The sequence below is a fragment of the Diplotaxodon limnothrissa genome, linkage group LG18, assembly GCF_057381915.1.
Source record: "Diplotaxodon limnothrissa isolate DT_005_m linkage group LG18, D_limnothrissa_male_GT1.1, whole genome shotgun sequence".
NCBI lineage: Eukaryota > Metazoa > Chordata > Actinopteri > Cichliformes > Cichlidae > Diplotaxodon > Diplotaxodon limnothrissa.
In genome coordinates, this window is record NC_140613.1 from 42,557,692 (window position 1) to 42,570,249 (window position 12,558).

At 47.5% G+C, this 12,558-nt stretch overlaps 1 protein-coding gene across 1 annotated transcript in view; it reads left to right on the forward strand.

Annotated features, from left to right (window-relative positions):
* The first annotated feature begins 10,058 nt into the window (after positions 1-10,058).
* LOC146614213 (cadherin-12-like) overlaps positions 10,059-12,558 on the forward strand; it is a 31,760-nt gene continuing 29,260 nt past the window's right edge. The window contains exon 1 of the mRNA XM_085378776.1: positions 10,059-10,367. Within this exon, the coding sequence (XP_085234902.1) occupies positions 10,059-10,367 (309 nt within the window). The remainder of the gene's footprint in view (positions 10,368-12,558) is intronic.

A 12,558-nucleotide genomic window follows, 5' to 3' on the forward strand; every position in this document is an offset into this window, starting at 1 on the left:
TTACCTCTCAGAAACTTGTCCTCTGATTCAGTCATGTCTTTGGGTCTGCAGACGTCTTCCTGTCACAGTTTGTGAGCCTTTGGATGCTGAAGGAAACTGGACTCACTGACACTTTGACTTTCTTTGCAGTTTCTCTGTAGGACAGACCGACATTTATAAGTGTTATGTTGGTCTGTCTCTCTTCCACTGTTAATCTCACGATTTTGTACCAACACACTACTCTCAGCAGTACAGTACTGTTCAACTGATGCTGACGAGGGTACCACAGTGTGTTCCAACACTGCTTTATGCAGACAGAGGGGGTTGGAAGTAATGCAGAAAATCCAGAGAAGTTGAAACAGCTGTAGGATTGAGTAGCACCAGCTTTCAAGGCTTGCTCAGCCTCCATCGCTGCAGAACAGCTTTAGGTTGTTAACCCACGCTGTGTTCCCCGAAAAAGTCTTTTTGTCTAATTCTGAAATGTACCTTATTTATTCTTTGTTTTTAACCTCTGGCATTTCACCACTTAAATTTGTACAATTTCAAGCTATTCATAGGACTTAAAATGCAACAAATAACTGGAAAAATTAGGATGTTCTAAAACTTCACCAGTAGTATATATTAGAGAATGGTGAGATTTTACTTTATAGTGACAACTCCTAAGCAATTAGGACACTAAATTACTGTGCCCTAATTTTTTAATTATTACTAACAAATAGACCACAACAAAAAACAAACCCTAACAATTTGATATTAAAAAAGAATAACTTATTCAAAAAGGTTTTTAATGAGCCATTAAAAACAGAAATGAAAATTAAAAACATTAAACCCTAAATTTAGAGTCACACTGAATGTGGCAAGTTTCCCTGATGATTCAGGCACCTAGAGATGCTTGAACAGCAAAGATATGTTTGACTCTGAGTGCAGTTAATTTCAGGTAAAGTTTAGGTTAACTGTGAAACGGTGCACAGGTAGTCTGGCTCTACCAGGACGGCACGTCCATAGATGCAGTTGCAAGAAGGTTTGGTCTGTCTCCAAGCACTGCCTCAAGAGTGCGGTAGAGATACCAGGGGATAGGCTATGACATGAGGAAAGCAGAACAGGACTGTGGAAAGGCATCGACTGTGCCTCGGGGCCAATGCCTTCATGCAAGGAGGAAGCGAACAAACCCAGCCATAGCTCACAGTCAGCTCCATGCAAACTGTCTGAGATTCCCCGGAGAATAACAGAACTGGCTGGTCAGCTGTTTACAGTGTTCCTCGTCCCTTTATCATCTTTTTGCTTTGATTTATCTTGATGAGGCATCTGTTGAATTCAGTTTAAATAGACAAATCTGAAGAATGGTATTGAGTGACTAAACATCAGCTTTACATTAATATATTGTTTTATATATCAGCAATGACTGCAGCAAAACAGGGGGAGTTTGCAAACTGTATGTTTGTGGTGTGTCATGGTGAGGATGAGGACACAAAATCAGGACTCAGACAAAAGGGTAACTTAGCCGAGGGTAGAGTCTCAGCTTCTGGTGGCCGGCCGTAGCCCACGGGGCCGGGTGCAAAAAAGTGGCACAGCTCTGTCCTCCTGTGGGCCCACCACCCACAGAAGAGGCCGTAGTTTGGTGCTTAGTAGACTTAGCAGTCAGAGGCAGAGGTTCTGGCACTCTCAAAACTAGCTTATGGTACATGTAGTGTCCCCTGGTGCAGAAGGAGCTCGAGCTGGTGCACAAGGTTGGAAGATGCTGACTAGATATAGTCTGGCTCACCTCAACACAAAGCTCCAGTTTGGTGGAGAGCAGTTAGACTCTCTTGCACTGTGCAGTTGTCCAGGGTTAGGTATACCTGCAGCCCCTTGGCTTTCCCCAGTGGACAAAAGAGTTGCTTCCCTGCATCTTCAGGTTGGAACAGGCTCTGGCTGTTATTTGTGCCTATGGGCCAAATGACAGAGTGCCAAGTGTTGTTAGTCACAGGGTGGGGTGCTGGAGAGTGCTCCAATCAGAGTTATAACACCGACTGGTTTTATGAGTGGATTATTCTGCCACAATATTCAGTTAAAAAGGGTTGGACAGCTTTCACATTTGAACTTAAATACTGGTGTACTGTGAGGGTGGCATCACTGTTGCAGTTCTGGTACACTAAAATATTAAATGCTAATGTTAGATTGTTACTGGTTATAGTTGTGTTACATGAGGTACAATGACTAAAACCTCAGTGTGTGTTTGTTTACCAAAAAACAGCATTCTGACGAGAACGAGCAGCCATCAAGTGGATAAATGAATTCAATTAATGAAAACATAAACAACATCATGAAAAAAAACCTAATCAATTGCCTGAACAAGATATAGATGGGTTTGACTTTTTTATGGTGGCAACAAATGTTCGAAAGTTAACTTTGGTTTAAACGTTTGATCGGGACTGTGTGTGAACAAACATCCTCTGTGATGAAGAAGAGTCTGGATGCAGATCCTCTCTCAGTGACTGAATGGGACTTTAAGACACTGCGTTCAGCCCAAAATGAATTCGATTTCTGTCACTGAACAAGAAAAAATAAATGAATAATTAAAGATGAAAGAGGGTCGTTCTACAATTACTTAAAAGTGATTTCTTTTTTTTAAATGGAACCTTTATTTGACTGTTTCTTGTAATAAATTTAAGAAAAACAAATAATAAACAACCAAAAACTTAGTCCAGCTCGGGCATCAGAAGTACAAATGTTTGGAGATATTTAGTTGCTGTGCTCAGCACAACAGTTGTCATGGCTACTGAACGGACCCACGCGCAGACAGTTCTTTCAAGGAAACAAAAGGGGATTTATTTACAATAGGGATCACCTTAGTGCAAAATATATGTACAGTGAGTTGGGAGGGGGTCCAGGGCTCCAGGGAGAGAAGGGGGGGGGGGGGGGGGGGAATCCACACACACGCTTCCTCTTCCACTCAGTCACCGCCACCGCTCCTCCGCACACACGCACTCCTCTTCAGCCGCACTCGCTCCAACACTCCACACACTGCCCCACTTGGACAGGTCCGGTGATTCGGTCCAGAATCTACAGACAGAAGGTCAAAGGTTAGTTCCACAACATAAAACACGTGTAAGCGATTCTTCTTTGAATATGCCGCGAGCACGAACTCAGGTGGTTCGACGTTCCAGCGGTGAGCTGCTCTGTGCCACTGCCTTAAATAGCAGCTGGGGAAATCAGCCAGATCAGCCGCAGGTGGACACCATCCACAGGGGTGCGTGGGCCAAGAGTGAGAGCCCGTAATGAGCTCCACCCAGGCAGAGAGGAGGAGGAGAGACAAAAAACTAAAACTAACAACAACAAAACCTGTAGCCAGCGTGGGCCAACCAGAGAGACACGGGGACCGTGACAGTACCCCCCCCTTAACGGGAGCCTCCCGGCGACCCACCAGGCTTATCCGGATGAAGGCGATGAAAGTCGGCAACCATCCCGGGATCCAACACAGCGGAGCGGGGAACCCAGCAACGTTCCTCAAGGCCATAACCCTCCCAGTCCACCAGATAGTGAAGACCCCTCCCGCGACGGCGAGAGTCCATGATGCGGGAGATCGTGTAGGCAGGGAGGCCACCAATGACCCGAGCGGGCGGAGGGGGCCTGGAAGGAGGGCACAATGGACTGGAGAGACACGGCTTAATCTGAGACACATGGAAGACATTGTGTATCTTCATGTTGCGCGGCAACTTAAGGCGAACAGAAACAGGGTTTATCAAAGCAGCAATTTCAAAAGGCCCGATGAAGGTTGAGGTGAGCTTCTTCGATTCGGCATGAACAGGAACGAAGCGTGTGGACAACCAAACCTTTTGACCGATGGTGTACTCAGGAGCGTGAGTGCGGCGCCGGTCAGCCAGACGTTTGTATCGTTCTTTCGTGCGCAGCAAGGCCGCACGGGTGGCCCTCCAAACCCGGCGACACCTACGAAGGTGAAACTGGACCGAAGGGACAAAGTGCTCACCTTCCAGAGCAGGGAACAGAGGAGGCTGATACCCCAGGGAGGCCTCAAACGGAGATTGCCCTGTAGCTGAAGACGTCAGGCTGTTGTGGGCATATTCCACCCAGGGCAGTTGGTCGCTCCAGATGGTTTGGTTGGAAGCAACTATGCAGCGCAGAGCGGTCTCCAGCTCCTGGTTAGTGCGCTCAGTTTGTCCGTTGCTCTGTGGGTGGTAACCAGAGGAGAGACTGACCTGGGCTCCTAGCGCCGAGCAGAACTCCTTCCACACACGAGAGGTGAATTGCGGCCCACGATCCGAGACCACGTCCTCCGGGATGCCATGGAGGCGGAACACATGATGCGTGAGATGCCGAGCCGTCTCCAGGGCCGTCGGGAGCTTGGGGAGTGCAACAAAATGCGCAGCCTTTGAAAAGCGGTCAACAATAGTCATTATAGTGGTGTTACCTGCTGACTGTGGGAGGCCGGTAACAAAATCCACCGCGATATGGGACCACGGCCGAGACGGTGTGGGTAAAGGTAGCAGCAAGCCGGCCGGAGGTTGATGTCCCAGCTTGTTGCAGGCGCAGGTTGAACAGGCAGAGACATACTCCCGAACGTCTCGTGGTGCATCTTTATTTATAAGGCCCTGCTTGGACAAATGCCCACCTACATTTGCGATCTGCTCACACGGAGAAGTACTGTTTCTTACAGCCTGCGTTCAAGCGATCTTTTATTGCTCAATGTTCCATTTGCCAGAACTGAACTGGGAAAGAGGGCTTTTACTTATGCTGCCCCTTTCACATGGAACATGATGCAAAAAGACTGGAAGATAGCAGATCTTATTTCATTAAATGCTTTTAAGTCCAGATTGAGAGAGCCAGAGAAAAATGTTTTTAAAATGTAATTGTTATTTATAATATGTATGTAACTTTGTAATTTCAACGTGTTGTCGCCTCTTGGCCAGGACTCCCTTGCAAAAGAGGTTTTTAATCTCAATGGGACTTTTCCTGGTTAAATAAAGGTTAATAATAATAATAAATAATGTGGGCCACCAGAAGTAGCGCTGAAGGAAGGTGATCATTCTGTGTACTCCTGGGTGACATGTGAAGCGGGCAGTGTGAGCCCAATGCAGTACCTGAGACCGAGTGGCCGATGGAACAAAGAGCCGCCCCGCTGGTCCTCCTCCTGGATCTGGTTCAGCCCGCTGAGCCTCACGAATGGCCGACTCGATTTCCCATGTTATTGTACCAACGGCACAAGTCGCTGGCAGGATGGGCTCAGGGTCCTGCCTCTCCTCAGGCACCGAGAACTGCCGTGATAGGGCATCCGGCTTCACATTCCGCGAGCCCGGTCTGTAAGAGATTGAAAAGTTGAAACGGGTGAAAAAAAGAGCCCACCTGGCCTGTCGAGCGTTGAGACGTTTTGCTGTTTGCAGGTAAGCCAGGTTTTTGTGGTCCGTCCATACAATGAATGGCTGAGCCGTGCCCTCCAACCAGTGCCTCCATTCCTCCAAGGCCAGTTTTATAGCCAAGAGCTCCCGGTCTCCCACGTCATAGTTGCGTTCGGCTGGGGAGAGGCGGCGAGAGAAGAAGGCACAGGGCCGTAGCTTACCCTCTCGCTGTTGTGAGAGCACCGCGCCGACCCCCGAGTCGGAGGCATCCACCTCCACAATGAATTGGAGTCGCAAGTCAGGCTGAGCCAGGATGGGTGCGGTGGTGAATCGGTCCTTGAGCTGTGTGAAGGCCTTTTGGGCCGCCTGATCCCACTGAAAAGAGAACTTAGGAGAGGTTAAGCGGGTCAAAGGCAGAGCGATTTTACTGAAGTCCCTAATGAACCGGCGATAAAAGTTGGCAAAGCCGAAGAACTGCTGAAGCTGACGGCGATCAGTTGGTTCCGGCCATTCCACAACAGCTTTGATCTTGGCCGGATCCGGTTTGAGGTTACCCTGGTCAATTATGTAACCCAGGAACGCCACTGTTTGAACGTGGAATTCACATTTCTCCCCCTTTACAAAGAGTCTGTTCTCCAGCAGCCGCTGCAGGACCTGTTTTACATGGGTTACATGTTCGGTTTCAGTCTTAGAGAAAATCAGGATGTCGTCCAGATAGACGAAAACGAACCGATCTAGGAAATCACGGAGCACGTCGTTAACCAACGCTTGGAAGATGGCTGGGGCGTTGGTTAGCCCGAAAGGCATCACCAGGTACTCGAAATGACCGAGGTGTGTGTTAAAAGCGGTTTTCCACTCATCGCCGTCTCGGAGTCTGACCAGGTGATATGCATTTCGGAGGTCCAGTTTGCTGAACATGGTGGCCCCGTGAAGGAGTTCGAATGCAGATGAGAGAAGCGGGAGAGGATATTTATTCCTGACTGTAATTTTGTTCAGCCCCCGGTAATCAATGCAAGGACGTAGCGATTTGTCCTTCTTCTCAACAAAGAAAAAACCAGCCCCTACCGGGGACGAGGAAGGGCGTATTATGCCAGCAGCCAAGGATTCTGAGATGTACGTCTCCATTGCTTCCCGCTCAGGCCGCGAGATGCTGTACAAGCGGCTCGTAGGTAACGGAGCCCCAGGAAGCAATTCAATGGCGCAGTCGTACGGCCGGTGGGGGGGTAACGACCTCGCCCTGTCTTTGCAAAACACCTCGGCCAAGTCGTGATAAACTGGCGGCACAGAGGAGAGGTCCGGTGGTTCCAAAGCCGGGGGCGGTTCGACAGTAGAGGCGAGGGGAGGGGCTGATCTAAGACAGTTCATATGACACTCCTCCCCCCACCCAGACACGCACCCCCTCTTCCAATTTATGCGCGGATTGTGTTGCTGCAACCAGGGGTGGCCCAAAACCAGGGGGGCGTGCGGAGCCTGAAACACAAAAAGGCTGATTGTCTCAGAATGATTGCCAGATAACGTGAGGGTAACCGGCTCCGTAACATGAGTGATGTCTGGTAGGCGCTGCCCCGACAAAGCAGAAACACGAAGGGGGTGTGGCAACGGGTCGGAGACCAAGTTTAAGCGTTTGGCGAGGTGTGAGTCAATGAAGTTTTGTTCGGCGCCAGAGTCTATTAAAGCGGAGAGAGAGTGTGTCATGGTTTGCTTAGTTATCTTGGCTGGCAGCAGAAGACGTGGAGGAGAATCTTGAGAGAGCCCGCCCACCAGTATTCCTGCCTTTACTGGCGGGCGCGCCCTTTTGATCGCAACGGGCAGGTTGCCACGAAATGGCCTGTCTTGCCACAAAACAAGCACTCACCCGAAACCAAACGGCGATGGCGCTCAGTGGCGCTAACCCGGGAGTGCCCCAACTGCATGGGTTCCTCCTGGTCCAACTCCTCCCTTCGCTCACGGAGCTCTGCCTGGGCTCCTCCGGGCACCGTCTTGGGCTGCCCCGAAGGCTCATGAAAGGGGTGGAGCCGGGAACTCCGTCGTGCACGCAGGCGGCCGTCTACTTTCACACACAAACTCATTAAAGCATCTAGCGAGGAGGGCAATTCCCGCATGGCTAATTCATCTTTTAACTCCTCACAAAGGTTATTTAGCAGGGTACAACATAATGCATCCTCACCCCAGCCGGTCTCCTCAGCCAGAATCTGGAAGTCAATGGAGTAGTCTGCCATACTCCGCTTCCCCTGCTTCAGGTTCAGCAACCGATGAGCTGCTGCTTCGGCGCCGGATCCCTTCTCAAAAACATTTTTAAATTTCGAGAGAAAAACAGCATAGGTTATGTCTGGATTGGCTTTAAGCGCTGCCTGTGCCCACAGCAGCGCGCGGTCACGTAACAGCTGTACAAAGAATGCGATTCTTGCTCCATCATCTTCAAACAAACGTCTCTGTTGGCGGAAAACCAAAGAGCACTGCGTCAAAAATCCTGCACATTTTGACAGCTCACCAGAGAAGGGCTCAGGGGCAGGTAGACGGAGTCCTGCGGTGCCTGGCTCCAGAGCAGAGGGGGCTGTTACTTCAGCTGCTGCCGGCTCCACAGCTTGGGCTTCGGCGCCTTGCGGGGCGGGGTGAGCCGCCGAGGGCGTTCCTTCCAGCGGTGTAAGCCGAGCCACTGCCTGGGTGAGGGACGCAATCTGGCCAAGCAGGTGTGAGAACATCGCCTCGTGGCGGACCAGCACCGTCTCCTGTGACGCAAGGGCTCGCTGGACTGGGTCAAGGTCTGCTGGGTCCATATTCTGGCTGGAACGTTCTGTCATGGCTACTGAACGGACCCACGCGCAGACAGTTCTTTCAAGGAAACAAAAGGGGATTTATTTACAATAGGGATCACCTTAGTGCAAAATATATGTACAGTGAGTTGGGAGGGGGTCCAGGGCTCCAGGGAGAGAAGGGGGGGGGAATCCACACACACGCTTCCTCTTCCACTCAGTCACCGCCACCGCTCCTCCGCACACACGCACTCCTCTTCAGCCGCACTCGCTCCAACACTCCACACACTGCCCCACTTGGACAGGTCCGGTGATTCGGTCCAGAATCTACAGACAGAAGGTCAAAGGTTAGTTCCACAACATAAAACACGTGTAAGCGATTCTTCTTTGAATATGCCGCGAGCACGAACTCAGGTGGTTCGACGTTCCAGCGGTGAGCTGCTCTGTGCCACTGCCTTAAATAGCAGCTGGGGAAATCAGCCAGATCAGCCGCAGGTGGACACCATCCACAGGGGTGCGTGGGCCAAGAGTGAGAGCCCGTAATGAGCTCCACCCAGGCAGAGAGGAGGAGGAGAGACAAAAAACTAAAACTAACAACAACAAAACCTGTAGCCAGCGTGGGCCAACCAGAGAGACACGGGGACCGTGACAACAGTTAAGGATGAGTCGCCCTCATAATGAAACGTCATTCAACTTTAGATATGACGTAACTTATATTCGTATAAGCAACTTTCAAAATCAAGCATGCCCCAGTTTTCAGTAGTCAGCTGTTTCTTTTAGTAATTCAGTACTCATCATTTTTCTCATTGCCCAGATTATTATAATAATAATCAAAATGACAGAGCACTGCCAGAAGATTGTGAGTGATTTTTGTGGAAGCCTTTACACGTGCAGTCTGACAGTGTGTAGACAAAAAAGTTCAGTAAGAATTATTTAAAAACACGTGAGAGAAAATCATCAACCCCATCATAAGAACAATGATGATTCAGTCACTGAATCATGGGGGGGTCCATACCAGGTCCTTGGCCCTATGTCACAGTGATGGCAGCCGTTCAGACACTGCCCCTCTGACGGAGAGTACAACAATGTGAGCGTAGGTGTTGTTATGTATTCACTGTAAGTCTGTGAAGCAGGTGCATGACAAGACTAATCAGGTATTAACATCACCTCCCGCTTGTATTTAATGGTTCAAACAAGGCAAAATGAACTGCTTTAGAAAACCATTGAGACAGGAAGGAAGGGAAAAAAATTATGCTTACATAAAAAAAAGTTCATAATCCCACTTAAGTAATAGTACTTAAGTTTTAATAAGATAAGTAAAAATGTATGCTGAGACCACCCATCTATCCATTTTCTTCTTTTAATGCAAAACAAAGCAAACACAATTTAAATTGGCAATAAAACATTAAAATGACAGTACCAGTGATCCTGATGTGTGATTAAGATTTCCTGTATGTCCTTGTGCCAGTGGATCTGTGTCACAGCAGGTACTCCACTACCTGTCCAATCAGCGCTGCAGAGCAGTGTCAGGATTACAGGTGGGATAATAGTTTGTTCTCTGACTTTGTCTCCACTAAAGCTTCAAATGTAATAAAGCATTAATAGATTTAAAGTTTATAAGTAAATGTAAGTAACAAAAGTGAGACTTTGTAGCTGAACTGTTTTGTTCAAGTCTACATTATAATGCTGCTATTTAAACCTGTTCTTCCAGGTGTCTCTGCTGAGGAACTGAGGAGAACACGAGGTGGTTCTTCTGCAGTCACAGAACAGGACGAAACTCATGGTCCAACAAACCCAGGCCAACCAACAATGACCTTCAGAGATTTGCCTGATTGAGCAATGACAGTATATGAATTATCTGGGAATACAGTGGAATTCTTGCCCAGTCCGTGCCAGCAGGTCAAATCCAGCTTTGGACGTTCATTCTCAACCTCAAACTAACCCAGTTTGTTTTTAACATTGCTTTCCCTTTTTTTGACAAACACATTCACTGATGATAACAAAGAGATATGTCACTATATTCCTGGTGGGATCCTGCTTGTTATTGGACCACTCCTCCCAAATCCCTTTGCAGACTTCCCTCCACAACAGAACTAGCAGGGGTGCCATTACATTTTCTGGTGGAGGGAGGAAAAATCTGAGTTTGAGGCCTTCTTTGGGGGAAGTTCCATCAGTGGAGGGCAAGAGGAGATGGCGGAGGCAGGGTAGGTTGGGAACTCACCGGATTAAGAGAGGATGGGTGTGGAACCAGTTCTTTGTCCTGGAGGAGTACATGGGATCTGAACCTCAGTATGTTGGAAAGGTAAGCGAAACAAAATCGTTATATACGATCGTTATATATGCTGTTACCAGATTATTTTGAGAGAGCTTGTGTGTACTCTGTACTTGTCTTTAAACAGCAACTTTACCAACATTACTGACTCTTTACCTTCTGTTAATTTTAACAGAAAAGACCTGATGTTTTTAGCTCGTCCATGTTGCTTCATTTTTACATTTTTCTGCTTGGAGCTCGCTTGTACCAGGAAGTGGATTTGGATGAAATCTTTAGAAAATATCCAGATAAGGCTAAAATATATGCTTTCATTTCAAATGCTTTGAGATGTTTTATTTGAAATAAGAAGAAAACAAAAAGGCATGAAAACTAAAAAATCTCACAGAACTCTAAAAATATCAGAGGAAAACTATCAAATCAGATAAAACTAAAGTGTACAAACTCCCAAACTTTGTACTATAACACAGTAAGATACTTAAAAATGAGAGCAGATGGCTAAGCTAAGCTAAGATAAGCTATGCTACTACTCCAGTACTACTAAAAAAAAAAAACAAATACCAAAAAACTCTTTGCTGTTGCACCTGTTCAAATTCTATCTAATCAGCAAATCACATGGAAGAAACTGAATACATGTAAGTATTTAAACATAATGAAGACAACCTGGTGATGCACAATAGAAGCCAGTACAGATGATGAACACCCTTCCTTGTTGACTTGAAGTCCACATCAGGGGTAAACGTGTGAAAAACCAAGAAGATAATTAAACCATGTATTTGGAGATTTGTTATACTCCTGCTACTTTATAACTACTACTACAGAGCTGGGCAGCCCAACTTTACTTACACAGAACATTATGACAGATGATCTCCATCTCTCTGTCTTTTTCTTTCCTTTAATGGAGATGGTCCTCTGTGGCTGAGTGCATCACTCTGGTTACCAATAGAATAAGCTGATTTTAACACATTGCTTCATTACAACATAATAGTATCAAAAGGTTGCACCATTTCTTGTCTAAATGAAATTTGCCCATTTCTAAGCCTTGTTTGGTAACGGTGCAGCTGAAGACAGCGTAGGCCCCGCTAGCTGTTCCCCGGCAGACTGTCCTGAGCAGCTGGGGAAAGAGGGCGGCTGGGTGATGGTGAGGAGGAAGCGTAGTCTTAAACAGAAGCCCCAGGTACACCACCAACCATGTGTCTGTTTTTCCCCACTCGGTGACACACCCGCCGGGGGTCAAACTCTGGTAATTGGTGATTCTGTTCTCAGACATGTGAAACCTTCTGGAGGAAACCTGGTCTTGTTAGGAGAGACGGCATCCATCCCACTTTGGATGGAGCAGCTCTCATTTCTAGAAACATGGACAAATTTATTAACCCCCCCAAAATATGACTATCCAGAGTTGGGACCAGGAAGCAGAGTTGCAGTCTTACACGCCTCTCTGCAGCTTCTCTCCTCCTGCTACCCCCCCAAAAACCCATCTCCATAGAGACTGTGTCAGCTTCCAAACAGACAAAAAACAAACTAAAAACCAGCAACAAACAACTTAAACAATTACAAAGAAAGAACAATACAGTATCCACATCTGAACCAAAGAGTTACACAGTGAGATGTGGATTATTAAATATTAGGTCTCTCTCCTCCAAGTCTCTGTTAGTACATGACTTAATAATTGATCAACAAATTGATTTACTCTGCCTCACAGAAACCTGGTTGCAGCAGGATGATTATGTTAGTTTAAATGAATCAACACCCCCGAGTCATTCTAATTACCAGAAACCTCGAAGCACAGGCCGAGGGGGAGGTGTGGCAGCAATCTTTCACACCAGCCTGTTAATTGTGGCTCAAGAGTTGGGAGTTCGCCTTGTAATCGCAAGGTTGCCGGTTCGAGCCCCGGCTCGGACAGTCTCGGTCGTTGTGTCCTTGGGCAAGACACTTCACCCGTTGCCTACTGGTGGTGGTCAGAGGGTCTGGTGGCACCAGTGTCCGGCAGCCTCGCCTCTGTCAGTGAGCCCCAGAGTGGCTGTGGCTAAATGTAACTTCATCACCAGTGTGTGAGTGTGTGTGAGTGGGTGGATGACTGGATGTAGTGTAAAGCGCTTTGGGGTCTATAGGGACTAAGTAAAGTGCTATACAAATACAGGCCATTTACCATATATATATATATATATATATATATGTGTGTGTGTGTGTATATATATATGTGTGTGTGTGTGTGTGTATATAT